General features: G+C 38.4%; 1 protein-coding gene across 1 annotated transcript in view; it reads right to left on the bottom strand.

Annotated features, from left to right (window-relative positions):
- The window catches only part of LOC131986190 (glutamate receptor 1-like), a 92639-nt gene that overhangs the window by 28184 nt on the left and 48451 nt on the right, over window positions 1–16004 (bottom strand). Inside the window, exons 4-13 of the mRNA XM_059351027.1 lie at window positions 9476–9660; window positions 6709–6762; window positions 6462–6620; window positions 5388–5555; window positions 4543–4653; window positions 3936–4046; window positions 3632–3838; window positions 2735–2950; window positions 2168–2285; window positions 1923–2052 (exon numbers count right to left, since the gene is read on the bottom strand). Coding sequence (XP_059207010.1) covers window positions 1923–2052; window positions 2168–2285; window positions 2735–2950; window positions 3632–3838; window positions 3936–4046; window positions 4543–4653; window positions 5388–5555; window positions 6462–6620; window positions 6709–6762; window positions 9476–9660 — 1459 coding nt within the window. The remainder of the gene's footprint in view (window positions 1–1922; window positions 2053–2167; window positions 2286–2734; window positions 2951–3631; window positions 3839–3935; window positions 4047–4542; window positions 4654–5387; window positions 5556–6461; window positions 6621–6708; window positions 6763–9475; window positions 9661–16004) is intronic.

The raw sequence follows: 16004 nt of genomic DNA, 5'->3' as shown, positions 1-16004 counted from the left end.
TGGGTTCACGTTAATGTCAGGTTGAAGCAGGGGACAGTTAGCTTAGCTTAGCTTAGCTTAGCTTAGTTTAGCTTAGCTTAGCTTAGCATCAGTGTTGGGGCTAACGCCTTAGTTTTTATAATTCTTAATTGCAGGATATTGGATATTAAGTTTGTTGTGAGAAAATATTATGACACAATGTGCATTTAATCTAATAGAGTGTGTTATTAACCCATTGAAGCCTGGAAAGCATTACTGCATTTCTACCATTAAAACCTGTTGGGGCGCTGTTGTGTTATTCTACCATTAATGCAGGGAAAAAGGATACGTTGATTTGTAGTATTTGTAGTTTTTTCCACCTATTTTCGGTCTCTTGGCCAATGAAATGCATCAGAATACATGTGGGAGTGTCGCAATGCATCATGGGACTTTTCCAGAACTTATAAATCCTGGTGAAGACGACTATAGCGGAGGAGCTCAGATATAACAGCTATAAGCTCTCAGATACTTTTAGAATTTCATTTCTATCTGCTACAGAGGCTGAAAAATCTATTATTTAGTAGAAGAGTTGACACTTCTGTTGAATTTACAGAAAAACTTCAGGTTTTAGGGGCTGATTTTAAAATCACCAATCAGAGGTTTTACAGGCAGTTTTTACAGGCGTTTTAGGCCTGAATGGGTTAAAAAGGCAGAATGCAGTAATGATCATTGTTGACTTGTGTTGAGATAAATGAGTGTGTGTCAGTGAGTAAAGTAAGATGAATTGATATGTGTTGAAAGGCTTATAAAAGGATGTTTTTGAAGATTATAATAATTAAAAGTGTGATTATTCTCAAAGAAAAATGAACCTAACTCTCACCCAGTATTAGTAACAACACACAGGAAGTCTTAGTGCCCATATAAGGTAACATGGAAGGTAAAAATGCTGACACCAACAGAAATTTCAGTCCTCCAGAGAAGAAAACAAGCTAAATGAAGCCAGCCATCTCTAACAAAGAAACAGTATGGGTGTATCAGCTAATGGGTGTAAACCATATCTGGTTTACAAGGATACATGTTGGTAGAGGGGAGAGCCCACCAATGAGAAAACCAGGAAAAGGAAGATTGTATGACGTATAAACTGATGTTTTAACGCTGTTTATTCAGTCTCCTGTGGTATGAGAACAATTCTGTGTCTTTTTTGGTAATTTTGTGTCTTTTTTTTTTGTAATTTTGTGTGTTTTTTGGTAATTTTGTGTCTTTTTTTTTGTAATTTTGTGTGTTTTTTGGTCATTTTGGGTCTTTTTTGGGTCATTTTGTGTCTTTTTAAAATATTTCTGTTTCTTTTTTGGTAATTTTGTGTCTTTTTTTGGAAATTTTGTGTGTTTTTTTTTTGTCATTTTGTGTATTTTTTTTGTCATTTTGATAATGCCTCCAGCGGCCACCAGGGAATTTGAGTTTGAGACCCCTGATTTAATCCAATAGAGTGTGTTTTAAATAAGGCAAAAGCAGTAATGATCAGTGTGTGTGTGTCATACAGTGAGTAAAGTAAGGTAAAATCTTCATATGTGTTGAAAAAACGTGTAAAAGGATGTTTTTGAAGGTTATAATAATTAAACGTTTGATTATTCTCAAAGAAAAATGAACCTAACAACACACAGGAAGTCTTAGTGCCCATATAAGGTAACATGGAAGGTAAAAATGCTGACACCAACAGAAATTTCAGTCCTCCACAGAAGAAAACAAGCTAAATGAAGCCAGCCATCACCTGATAGCCTCACAGCACTCTAACAAAGAAACACAGTAGTATGATCACCTAATGGGTGTAAACCATATCTCATGTTACTGTATTTCTTTGTTTGCTTTGTTGTCACAAATAACAAACAAACAAACAATCAAAAACCAGCGCTGTTTCAGTTTGTTCTCAGGTTCTGACTGATTGTTCGTTGAGTGATGTGACGTACCTGGGGGAGATGTCACAGCCCTGCTGCATGAAGGCTCCCAGAGAGAACCAGAGGGAGTTAAAGATCCCAAAGTCATTGGTGTGTTCTGGAGCCTCCTTCTCCTTCTGCTGGTTCTGGTTCCCTGAGAACCCTGAGGAACAGAGGAGAACCTCATCACAGCACTGCAGGACCAACAGGTGGTGATGGAACCAACAAACAGGTCCTGATGAGGAGGAGGAGGAGGAGGAGGAGGAGGATGAAGGTACCTGGGGAGTGGTCAGAGGAGGAGGTGGGTAGAGCTCTCCTCGAGCCGGAGGAAGGAAGAGTCTCATCTTCATCATCAGAGTCTTCACCCTGCCACTCGTAGGGGCTGAACCGGCTCACCTGGACCAAACACACACACACACACACACACACACACACACACACACAGGTACTGTCAGCAAAAAACCACGGTACTGTCAGTGCAAATACACAATACTATCAGTGCAAATACACGGGTACTATCAGTTCAAATACACTGTTACTGTCTATGCAAATACACGGTACTGTCAGTGCAAATACACAGTACTGTCAGTGCAAATACACGGTACTGTCAGTGCAAATACACGGGTACTATCAGTTCAAATACACTGTTACTGTCTATGCAAATACACGGTACTGTCAGTGCAAATACACGGGTACTATCCGTGCAAATATACTGTTACTATCAGTGCAAATATACTGTTACTGTCTATGCAAATACACGGTACTGTCAGTGCAAATATACCAGATATACCAAATATCAGCAGTACTCTCAGCTCTATGCAGTAAAAGTACTGCAGTACTCTCACCAGAAACAGTACCACGCTGACTCCGATGTAGGCGAAGACGATGCACATCCAGATCTCGTAGGCCAGCGGGTCGAGGAAGGAGAACACTCCTGGTTTGGACTTGGTGGGTTTCTTGATCATGATGGAGATTCCCAGAGACATGAAGGGTTTGGTGAAGTCGATCACCTGCTCCCTCACCAGGGTGATGGTGAGCGGCGCCACCGCCACGTCCGCCTTCTGCACACCGAAAGAGAGAGAGAGAGGGGAGCAGTTAACTCAAAAAGACACAAAATGACAGAAAAAAACTAAATTACTTAAAGAAGAAACAAAATTACCAAAAAAGACACAAAATTATTAGAAAAGACAAAAAAAATAATTAAAAAGACACAAAATTATAAAAAAAGACACAAAATTATAAAAAAGACACAAAATTATTATAAAAGACACAAAATTATTAAAAAAGACGCAAAATTATTAAAAAAAGACACAAAATGACCAAAAAAGACACAAAATGACCAAAAAAGACACAAAATTATTAAAAAACACACAAGATGACCCAAAAAGATACAAAATGACTGAAAAAAACTCTAAATTACCTTAAAAAAGACACAAAATGACCAAAAATACACAGAATTACCAAAAAAGACACAAAATGATTTAAAAAGTCACAAAATTACCAAAAACAGTAATTAAAGGGACCTTCCACACACAACACGGTAAAGTGCCATTCATATAAAACTCACATTAAACTTTCATATCAAGGTGGGGGCCACAAAATATCGTCATGAGGGCCACAATTGGCCACGAGAAAATTCTACCGGTATAATCGAGAACAATAGACATGGCACACCCAGTAGGAACCAACGGACTGTGGACAGGAAGTTGTTGGGTAGAACATGAGATTCTGGTCCCACTCACCCCGTACACCAGTTCTCCCACCATGCCGTTCCACATCTTGGTCTCGGCGTCTCTGGCTCCGTACTTGCCGTCCCCCACCAGCTCCAGGCGATAGATGAAGCCCACGTGTTTGGCGATCTCGGCGGCCAGCTCGGCGCAGTAACCTTCGTAGCGCTCGTTGCCTTCGAACTGCTCGTGGTTCTTCTTCAGCATCATGTAGGGAGCTTCCTGTACGCAGACACACCGTCACTCTTCACTCTCTGGTTTAAAGGAATGAGACGGCGGGAAGGCGAGGACAGTTACTGTCTCGTCCTCCCAGTCTTACCAGTATGGTGGTGACCACGTAGGTTCGGTTCAGCAGGTCGTGGAACTCCTCGATCACCGGTTTGTAGACGGCCGTGTTCACGTAGCCCCGCCTCTCGTTCCAGTAGCCGATCTGAACACAGCAGAGTTACTACGATTAATACGATATCCTGGAGGAGTTTATCAACTGTCCCTAGTAAAATCATCATCCACATCAGACTAAATCCTGAAGAAAATGAGCTTGTTTGTCTTGTAAAGTTGGTCGGTTTGTTCTGAATTTGTGTTAAACTGTCTGTCTGTCTGTCTATCTATCTATATACAGTATATATAATTTCTGAAGTAAGAGTTTTCAGTTGTTGTTTTGCTACTTTGACTGCAGTAAAAAGAGTTAGTACTACATTGAGGCGTCTGCAGGAGAGCAAATACACAGGAACAGAGGATTTCAACAGGAAGCTGAGAGTCTGCAGGTTTCTAACACTAAACAAGCTGCAGCAGCTGATTTCACTGATGATCCCCTTTAATCACAGAACAGGGAGTTCATTACTGAAATGAGCTGATGTGGTGAAAAGCTGCAGACTTTAAACCAAACCTCTGTCACAAAACAGCTCCTTTAAGAGAACCAGCAGCACCTGGACCTGCCGGGGCCCCGAGTGCCTCAGCTCCATCACACTCAGGGTGTAGTTGGTCCGATGACCTCGCTCGTCAAACTGGACGCGACCCGTCAGCCCCTCCAGACGCACCTGCACACACACACACACACACACACACACACACACAGGTCAGTAGGGGTGTGACGAGATCTCGTGACACGAGCGGCTCAGTCCTCCCGCAGCAGTCTCTCCCAGCTGCAGAGCCAGAGGGGATGTTAAACCCTTAGCGTCCAGTCTGCAAATTACTAACAGGCTAACAGTTAGCTCTGTAGCAGTACGGTGTGTATGTGCTAACAGGCTAACAGTTGGCTCTGTAGCAGTACAGTGTGTATGTGTTAACAGGCTAACAGTTAGCTCTGTAGCAGTACAGTGTGTATGTGCTAACAGGCTAACAGTTAGCTCTGTAGCAGTACAGTGTGTATGTGCTAACAGGCTAATAGTAAGCTCTGTAGCAGTACAGTGTGTATGTGCTAACTGGCTAACAGTTAGCTCTGTAGCAGTACAGTGTGTATGTGCTAACTGGCTAACAGTTAGCTCTGTAGCAGTACAGTGTGTATGTGCTAACAGGCTAACAGTTAGCTCTGTAGCAGTACAGTGTGTATGTGCTAACAGGCTAACAGTTAGCTCTGTAGCAGTACAGTGTGTATGTGCAACTCTGTTAAATAAAAGTCTGTTGGTCCAGTCAGATATTTTGTCATTGTAGTTTTCTTAAAATCTTGTCTCGTGAGCTGAGAGTATCATCACACCCCTACAGTTCAGTGTTTCTGTGTTCCTGCAGTACTTTGTGTACCTGTGTGTATCTCTGTGTACTTGTATCTGTGTACCTGTTGCAGAGCTCTCTGGATGTCGATGCCCTGCCCCCAGGGGGCGGGGGGGTTGGCCAGACACTCCCCTGCGTTTCCACGGCGAGAGATGTCGATGCGCTGCCGCCGAAGGTTCTGGAACGCCGTCGCCATGACGGTGACGCCGTCGTAGGTCAGAGCTCCTGTGTACTGAGGACCATGAGCACAATGAGGGCTTTTAAGTATTATTTCTCTCTTTCTGACAGTGTTCATTTTTGGTCTTGTCACATATGACAAAATATGGACATTATTAAAACTACAGTAATTCAAATTTTTCTTAAACTTTACTCCAATGATATGATTCTGTGCCACCAGTTCATCACTGATGTTGCTGTTTTTTTGGACAAAGCATAGTAAAATACCAATCTGAAAGAGTAATGTAGTGTTTAAAAACTGTTGTGATTTTAGAGGTAAGTAAATAGTGAAGCTGTCCATTTAATTACTTTATATGCATGTCATAAAAATACAAATGTCAATGATATGTTAATCTGCATGAGAAAGGAAAGAAAAAAGAAAATAATTTGTTTAAAATTATCATCTAACTAACCAACTATGTCACTTCCAGTAGTCACGTCGTCCTTGTGACTACTTCACTTCCAAAATGAACAAAAAAAGACAGAAAATGATTTTTTTTTTAAAACGGCAGAAAAGTATCCAAAAATGACAAATAATTACCAAAAAAGACACAAAATTACCAAAAAAGTAATAAAAGATCAACAGAAGACACACATTTAGCACAAAAAGACACACATTTACCAACAGAAGACACAAAAGTACCAAAAAAAGTCATAAAAGATCAACATGCAATGGCCAAAAAATTATGCTTTACTTTTTATGAAAACCAAAGTCCAAAGTTTTTATTTAACTGAAATGCTTGTTGACTTATTTTGTAGTCCAAGTTGATTCCACAATCTGTGTGTGGAACTGACGGTGGCGATCTGTTTGGATTACGGCTCTTTTTTCCACTGCTAATGTTCAGAACTTTACACTCAGTTACTGCTGTTGGTGTTTAATGCTCTGGGGGGTCTGGGGGTCTGGGGGTCTGGGGGTCCGTACCCGGAGCCGTCTTCGTGCCAGTTTGAGGTCTTTGCTGTCGAAGTCCAGCCAGTCCTGGTCCACCTTCTCCACCTCCGGGTCGCTCCGGTTCACCAGCTGGAAGCCCGTCACGTTGGGACCGAGCTTCTGGAACTCCGTCATGTTCAGGTCCAGGAAGCCCTGCCACACACACACACACACACACACACACAGTGTAAAGCCTCCTCTCTGGCGGACTGAAGCTCCTCTCGGTGAACGGTCGACTCACCAGATTGGCCAGGATGTACTGGTAGCTCTTCAAGTTTCTCTTCTGAGCAGCAATCTGAGAAAAGTCAGAATAAATGATGCTAATTACACTTTTCTGATGTTTCTAATGAAGATAAAAAGCTTCCATCACACATTCATCCCCCCCATCTGTGTGTGTGTGTGTGTGTGTGTGTGTGTGTGTGTGTGTGTGTGTCCTCTCAAACAGATGCTAATTGGACGACTCCATTCGTCTTTGAGGAATTAATTGCCCATCAGAGAGAGAGAGAGAGAGGGGGAGGGTCTCCTCAGACCGCTGAGAGGAAGGAGAGGTTATAAAGAGGTGAAGAGAGGAACAGCTGTAGAGAGGAGGAGGAGGAGGAGGAGGAGGAGGAGGAGGAGGAGGAGGAGGAGGAGGAGGAGGAGGAGGAGGAGGAGGAGGAGGAAGCAGGTGTTGTCTCCTCTCAGGTCCAGCTCCTGATGAGCTTCAGATCGTTCTCTAACACAGCCGGTTTGCTGCAGGACGGAGCGAGGTGGAGCAGCTCTCACCTCCTCCTCGTCCTCCTCCTGCTCCTCCTTCTCCTCCGTTCCTCTCTACGGCTGTTTCTCTCTTCACCTCTTTATAACCAGAGTTTTTTAACTGTATTGTTGGGCTGACATTGTGGTTTGATGCTGACACTTTTTGTTCTTTTACCTCAGTACATTCTTAAATGCAGGACTTTAATTTGAAGTGGAGCCATTTCACAGTGTGGTGTTAGTAATTATACGGTGAACTGTCTTCTCGATTTTTCCTTTTTTCTTTAACCAAGAACAAAAACAATCAGCCTAACATCATCACCCTGCAGATCTTTTGTCCACTCTGCACCTTTTGCATGGAATAAATTACAGAATAGCTGCAAACTAACAGAGTTAATATCATTGAGCGCTTTTAAATCTAAACTGATAGTACTTGAGGACGACTCTATAACATGTACGTGTTTTTCATAATCTTTCATAATCATTTTCTAACTGTTTTGTATTTGCTACTGCCTGTCTTGGCCAGAGGTTCTTAATCTCAATGGGATTTTCCTGCTTAAATAAAGGTTATGATCAACATAATAATAATAAAGATCCTGCAGGAACTTCGCCTCAGCTGAATGCACCAGATGAAGCTACAGTGGAGCTAAACACCACCTGATATCTGCAGCCAGGCCAAATAAAAAACACATTGAGCTGCAGCCAGCAGATCCAAAACACCAGCTGATTCTTGAGTGTGTGAGCCAGCTGCAGTTCAGCAGGAAGACCAGTTCTCCAAACGCTGTCTGGTTCCAGTCCAGAGTTCACAGCCAGCAGCTTCCTTCTCTCTCTGCTGCTTATAAACTGAGTCCAAAACTTCCTTTTCACTGCAGAAACATCTCTATGTGTGTGTTCTGTCACTTATCAGTGGAGCTGGAATCAAAGTGCTCTATTCAAATGAAAACAGCTGCAGCTGAAGAGTGGAAATATTCTGCAGCTGTGAACATGGGGCCAACACAAACTACTCATAAACACACAAAAAGTGTGTTTCCAGGCTCCGCGTTGGAAATGAGGCAAAACTTTTAACTATTTATTTACACTTCCACCTGCAGATCCAAACATCCTCAGACTTTACTTGACTTTCCACCATCCTCTGTCTGAAATAATCCCTCCTGCTGCTCTGTAGCTGTGATCCAGAGGTGAACATGACTGCTGGTACAGCACTGATACACCAGTATGAACCAAAATAAAGTGATTTAATGTGAATAAATGGAGGCAGAAATAGCTACAACATGGTGCTGATGTGGAAAAAGTCTGAATTGATGTTTTGTCAGGTCTGTCTGCAAGAACAGAAGAACACTTCTGTTAAAATGATGGTTTTCTGATGGAGTCTGGTGTATCACAGTTGTAAAACAATTGATATAATTTATTGGGGAGTTTTGATGGATTGTGGAACAATTTAAGGAGTTTTAAGAGGCTGAAACATGAACAAAAAAAGCTAACTGAAAAATTTGGATAATTTAAGGAATAAGTTAATTAAGACACTGTTTTGTGTTGTTGTTTTTTTTGCCAAATTTCGGGGGTTTTATGTGTTAATCAGAATGAAGTCAGAGTAAAGTCATGTAATGTGAATAAACGGATCTAAAGGAGGCTGAAATAACTACAAGATGATGCTGATGTGGAAAAATGGATGGATGGATGGATGGATGGATGGATGGATGGATGGATGGATGCATGGATGGATGGATGGATAAATGGATGTATGGATAAATGGATGGATGGATAAATGGATGGATGGATAAATGGATGTATGGATGGATGGATGGATAAATGGATGGATGGATAAATGGATGGATGGATGGATGGATGGATAAATGGATGGATGGATAAATGGATGGATGGATGGATGGATGGATAAATGGATGGATGGATGGATGGATGGATGGATGGATGGATGGATGGATGGATGGATGGATGGATAAATGGATGGATGGATGGATGGATGGATGGATGGATAAATGGATGGATGGATGGATGGATGGATAAATGGATGGATGGATGGATGGATGGATGGATGGATAAATGGATGGATGGATGGATGGATAAATGAATGGATGGATGGATGGATGATTCAAGCCTCAATTAAAAACTATTATTATTTCCCTCTAAATATTGCTTCAATATTAATGTGTGAAGCTGATACACTGATAGAAATAAATAATATATTATATAATAATAAATAATAAGCTAATAAATATAATAATCCTGTGTGTTTCGAGCTGTTTTTGTGTGTTTACCAGGTTCAGGATGGAGTTGAGGCGTTCCAGCTCGCAGTCGATGATGATCTGAAAGTCTTTCTTGAAGTCGAGGTCGGCGAGCAGCTTGATGAACGAAGCTTCCGTCAGCGCGTCCAAGTTAACGGAGGTGACCTGCCAGCTCCGCTCCGCCGCCGTGTCCAAGATCCTCTGCAGCACCGACAGACCTGAGACACGTAACCAGTGAGTCAGAGTCACATCAACCACGAGTCAAACAGACTCAGCAGGACGGGAATCACTCATAAATAATGAATACATGAATAAATCTGTTAATGTGGAAGACAGGAAGGAAGATAATACAGGAGCCACTAAATAAATTAATATGGAAATAAATAAATATATAATAAAATGTTAATTAACAGGAGATTAATTAATAAATATTGTTTTCAATATGTATTTATTATTTCATCATATATTTAAAAATGTATGTATTCCTGTAGTTACTCTTAAATATTTTGGTGTATTTCCATATTAATTTGTTTAATTGTATTCATTTATATGATCATTTACTTATTTATTTATTCCTGTATTAAGAGACACATTTATTCATTTTTTTGCATATTTACTTAGTTATTTTCTTTATTTTTTCTTCATTAAACTATAATTTTTTTTAAAAACCTTTTTTATTCCTGTAGTTATTTTTAAATGTATTGATGTATTTCCATATGAATTTATTTTATTGTATTTATTTATAAGATTATTTATTTATTTCCATAATTATTATTATTTTTTTGTGTATTTATTTACATTTCTCTTCTTTGTATGTTTTTTTATTTATTCCTGTATTTATTGATACATTAATTTATTTATTTGCATATTTAATTAGATATTTACTCATTTTTTCCTCCTTTAACTTTTTATTGATTACTTTATTATATATTTATTAATTTATTCATTCCAGTAGTTATTTTTATTTTATTTATTTCTTGTATTTCCATATTAATTTATTTAATTCTATTTTGATTTGTACAGCAATTTATTTATTTCCATAATTATTCCATATTATTATTAATGTATTTTTTGTATTTATTTATCTATTACTGTATTGACTGAAACATGTATTTATTTATTTATCTGCATATTTACTTAGTCATTTGTTATTTTTTCTGAATTTCTTCAAACACTCATTTAAGTTTTCATTTATTTCTTATTATATTTATTTATACGCTTAGTTATTTAACTTATTTCTGTATTAATTAATATATTCATCACATATTAATTTTTTTTTTTTTATTGCTACTTAAATCATGTTTTGACCTGCTAACTGCTGCTTTAAATTCTCCTCTTCACTCGTCTGTTTCTGCTGAATAAGCAACATGTAAGTAAATAAAGTCATAAATAAATAAAAGCTATGGGTGATGATGATGAGAGGAGATTTTCCAGGAGAACTCTTCTCCTTCTCACTGTTTCCTCTCCTGAGCTCAGATCCATTATTTAAAGAGGAAACGTCCGAGTCAGCAGGAACACGAGACACCTGAACCGTCTGCAGGTAGAAGCAGCTCATATATAATTCATACGGACATTCAGTGGAAACTAAAATGTCAATTGTTGAACAGTTTAAGGAGTTTTAAACACAAAACAAATAACACAAACTGAAGAATGTAGATCATTTAAGGTATACATTTAGGAATGCTTTTATGTTATTTGGCCAATTTTACGTCTTTCTTTCAAGTTAATCAGTATGAAGCCAAAATAACGTGACTTAATGTGTAATCATCACCAAAAAAAGACACAAAATGACCCAAAAAAAGACACAAAATGACCAAAAAAAGACACAAAAAGACACGAAATGACCAAGAAAATACACAAAATGACTAAAGAACACACAAAATGACCAAAAAGACACAAAATGATCAAAAAAGACACAAAATGACCAAAAAAGACACAAAATGACTAAGAAAGGAAACATGTGGGAGTGTCGCAATGCATCATGGGACTTTTCTAGAACTGAAATCATGGTGAAGACGACTATAGCGGAGGGAGCTCAGATATAATTCATACGGACATTCAGTGGAAACTAAAATGTCAATTGTTGAACCGTTTAAGGAGTTTTTAAGAGGCTTAAACACAAAACAAATAACACAAACTGAAGAATGTAGATCATTAAAGGTATACATTTAGGAATGATTTTATGTTATTTGGCCAATTTTATGTCTTTCTTTCAAGTTAATCAGTATGAAGCCAAAATAATGTGATTTAATGTGAATAAATGGATCTAAATGATGCTGAAACAACTGCAACATGAAGTCTGAATTGATGCTTTGTCAGGTCTGAAGAACACAACAACACTGCTGTTAATGATGGTTTTCTGAACGGAGTCTGGTTTGATCCAAGTTATAAATCAATGGATATCAATTATTAAACATGATTATATAGAGCAGGGGTCAGCTACCTGAGGAACCAATGGCACACTAGTAATAACTAGAGGTGGGGGAAAAAATCGATACAACATAGTATCACGATGTTTTGCGAGGCTATATCATATCGATTCATGACCGCCAAATATTGATATTCAGCGTTCTGTCAGTATTTTTCACAGTTTATTTCCATAGACGGCTCACTTTTATGAATAAACTGGAGATACTGGTATCATATGAAACTAGAAGATCAAAGGAATCTATAGGCACCATGAGACAGGATATCACGTCAGGAAGTTTTTGAAATAATGCTCAAAGTTCAAATTTTTATGTTTCATTCGGAAAAATTCAGAGAATGAAGCTTGTTGTTTTTGAAAGTTTGATAAAATGCTGCAGTTGTTGTCGTCCAAACATGTTTGATATCAGTTGAGTTCAGTTTGACTGAATACTTTTATATTTGACAAAACAATTCTTGATTTGATTTAATTTTGTTGTTAAGTTAAATCTCAATATATTGTATCAATACTCACCATATCACAAAATGCTTAAAATCTCAATATTATCGTATCGTGATTCAAGTCACTCTATCAATAACTTTGCAAGGGAGTTTTTTGAAAAGTGTCCTCTCATCTGCACGCCAAATGAGCTCTGAGATCAGGACGACAGCTTCTTGTAAAGTGCTCGTTTTTCCCAGAACTTTGAAATCATCACCAAAAAAAGACACAAAATGACCAAAAAAAGACAAAAAAAGACACAAAATGACCAAGAAAAGACACAAAATGACCAAAAAAAGACAAAAAAAGACACAAAATGACGAAAAAAGACACAAAATGACCAAAAAAAGACACAAAAAGACATGAAATGACCAAAAAAAGACACAAAAAGACATGAAATGACCAAAAAAAGACACAAAAAGACATGAAATGACCAAGGAAAGACACAAAATGACCAAAAAAAGACAAAAAAAGACACAAAATGACCAAAAAAAGACAAAAAAAGACACAAAATGACGAAAAAAGACACAAAATGACCAAAAAAAGACACAAAAAGACATGAAATGACCAAAAAAAGACACAAAATGACAAAAAAAGACACAAAATGACCAAAAAAGACACAAAAAAGAAACAAAATGACCCAAAAAAAGACACAAAATGACTAAGAAAGACACAAAATGACCAAAAAATTATTATTAAAGTTATTATTAAAGTTTGATAAAATGCTGCAGTTGTTGTCCAAACATGTTTGATATCAGTTGAGTTCAGTTTGACTGAATACTTTTATATTTGACAAAACAATTCTTGATTTGATTTAATTTTGTGGACACAGAATGCACAGAAGTTAAATCTCAATATATTGTATCAATACTCACCATATCACAAAATGCTTAAAATCTCAATATTATCGTATCGTGACTCAAGTCACTCTATCAATAACTTTGCAAGGGAGATTTTTGAAAAGTGTCCTCTCATCTGCACACCAAATGAGCTCTGAGATCAGGACGACAGCTTCTTGTAAAGTGCTCGTTTTTCTGTTTGAGACACTGAATTCTCCCTTTTTCCCACATTTGCTGCTATTGCCACATTTACTAAATGAGTAAATGTCATTTAAAGCAGCTGAAATGGGAACTGTGCATTTAATTTGTAATCACAGCAGGTAAACAAAAAATGTACGATTATTTGTTAAGTTTATTCCCAATGAACAAGACTGCTGGAAGGTTGGTTAATGATTTCAACTCTGACATGTTTTCATAACCTTAAAACGTACCAGATGGACTCATTAACACGTTCTTTCTTGGTTAAAAAGCAGCTTTACATTTTAAATCAATGAGGCCTCTTGACCCCCTGTGAAGCTGGGAACCAGTGGAATAAACATGCTGAATAAAACAACAGATGTGGAGACGTAGAGTCATAATTAAACTTAAAGTTAACCTTAATGTTGACACTGCACACGGATTAACATGTAAACATGCTGCTCATTATGGAGAAGGTTGCTGACCCCGATATACAGCACAAACATTAAACTTCTGTCAGTGTGTGTTTCAGGAACACTAACGTCTGTCAGAGCAACATGTTGCTGCTGCGTTGACCATGAAAGGACATATTGTTGCTGAGATCCTTCTGTTGTTCTTCATTCATTCTGCGACATTAGAGAACTGAATCTGAGCTCCAGTGCATCAAAGGTGCATTGAACGCCACGTTCTCCACTTCTTCTCCTCTTTCATCAAACCACATCCAAAACACATCATATCCAAGCGGCAACCTCCTGGTTTGAGCAGGGAGGCAAACCAGGAAGTGCCTTAACCCATTTAAGGCGGGAAAGCATTATCGCATTTCTACCATTAAAACCTGTTGGGGCGCTGTTGTGTTATTCTACCATTAATGCAGGGACAGCGGATACGTCATTTTGTAGTATTTGTAGTTTTTTCCACCTATTTTCGGTCTCTTGGCCAATGAAATGCATCAGAATACATGTGGGAGTGTCGCAATGCATCATGGGACTTTTCCAGAACTTTGAAATCATCACCAAAACTGACTAAAAATGACCAAAATAAGACACAAAATTACCAAAAAAAGACTCAAAAGGACACAAAATTACTAAAAAAAGACACAAAATGACCAAAAAGACACAAAAAAGACACGAAATGACCAAAAAAGACACAAAGAGACACAAAATGAGAAAACATGTGGGAGCGTCTCAATGCATCATGGGACTTTTCCAATACTGAAATCATGGTGAAGACGACTATAGCGGAGGGAGCTCAGATATAACAGCTATAAGCTCTCAAATACGTTTTGAATTTCATTTCTATCTGCTACAGAGGCTGAAAAATCTATTATTTAGTAGGAAGAGTTGACACTTCTGTTGGATTTACAGAAAAACTTCAGGTTTTAGGGTCTGATTTTAAAAATCACCCAGAGGTTTTACAGGCATTTTTTCCAACCGTTTTAGACCCAAATGGGTTAAGCTGCATTCTACCGAAAAATCCAGCAGGGGGCGCTGACGGCTGCAGAAGCATTTTGGTCCATTCATTTCAATACAAAATGAGAAAACTTGTCACTTGATTTATTCCCTCAGAAATGTTTTTTAGGACAACACTATGGTCTCAATCACTAGTAAAAAATCTTCGTCAAAACAATCTGATGTTAATAGTTAAATAATGGACCCATTTAGAAAAAAATAGACAAAATGTGCATTGAACAATCCCGCCTCTGCTCGTTCTCCTCATTCATCAAACCACAACAGAAACGCAAACTATCAGCCCCAAATTTGTCAAAATAATGAGAGTTGTTATGGGGTTTTAGGCAGTAATGCAGTATGCATGAATAGGAGTATGAGTGATGTGTTGTGTGATGAAAGGTTGCAAAAAGTCCTGAGTTCGTATCCCAGACAAGACCCGATTGGTCAAGGCAAAACCACCAGAGGGGCCACAAAGGACAGAAGAGTTACGATGGTAAGTCATTAAAATTAATTAATGAAACAACCTAATCAGTGTTGCCAAGTCTCGCTTGGAAATATTTGAAGTCGCGGGTTGCGTTTTTTTGGGCTTGTTTGGAATTGTCATGATTTACAAATATGAAACGCTATTAAAACAGCTAAAAAATACCCCAAATAATGCAGTCAAGAGTCATAATTAATACGTTTTAATATGAAATGTTTAGCATATTCATGTCACAGTTCCGGTGTCGAAACTACAAAAATGTAAACATAATCTGCGAATTCCTACTAACTGGGGATGACTTTTATTTTGAAAAAAAAACAAAACATCGGACATACTTCCGGTGTTAGTTGTTTACATTTATGTTGCTCGCATGTGAACGCACCACGTTCTTTCCATGACATCGTAATATATCGTCAAAATGTATCGTTTACCAAAGTTCCAATAATTATTCACGAAAAATATTGATTTAATCACTACCAATGAGCATAGACATAGAAGGAAGTCTCAAGGAGTCCGCCATCTTGTCGTCACGTGACAGCACTTGGACGTTGGATGTCCTACAGGCTGCAGCGAGACCTTACTCTATAATCGGGCTGATATCTCGTAATATATACACGCGTTATAGATCCTGATGTCGGGTTGTTCTGCCCCCTGGTGGCCAGAATAAATCATCATTAATGCATCTTTACACGTCTTCTAGTGTTTTTCTACAAGC

The sequence above is a fragment of the Centropristis striata genome, chromosome 15 (genome assembly GCF_030273125.1).
Source record: "Centropristis striata isolate RG_2023a ecotype Rhode Island chromosome 15, C.striata_1.0, whole genome shotgun sequence".
Classification (NCBI taxonomy): domain Eukaryota; kingdom Metazoa; phylum Chordata; class Actinopteri; order Perciformes; family Serranidae; genus Centropristis; species Centropristis striata.
This window is presented reverse-complemented; position numbering and strand designations above follow the sequence as displayed.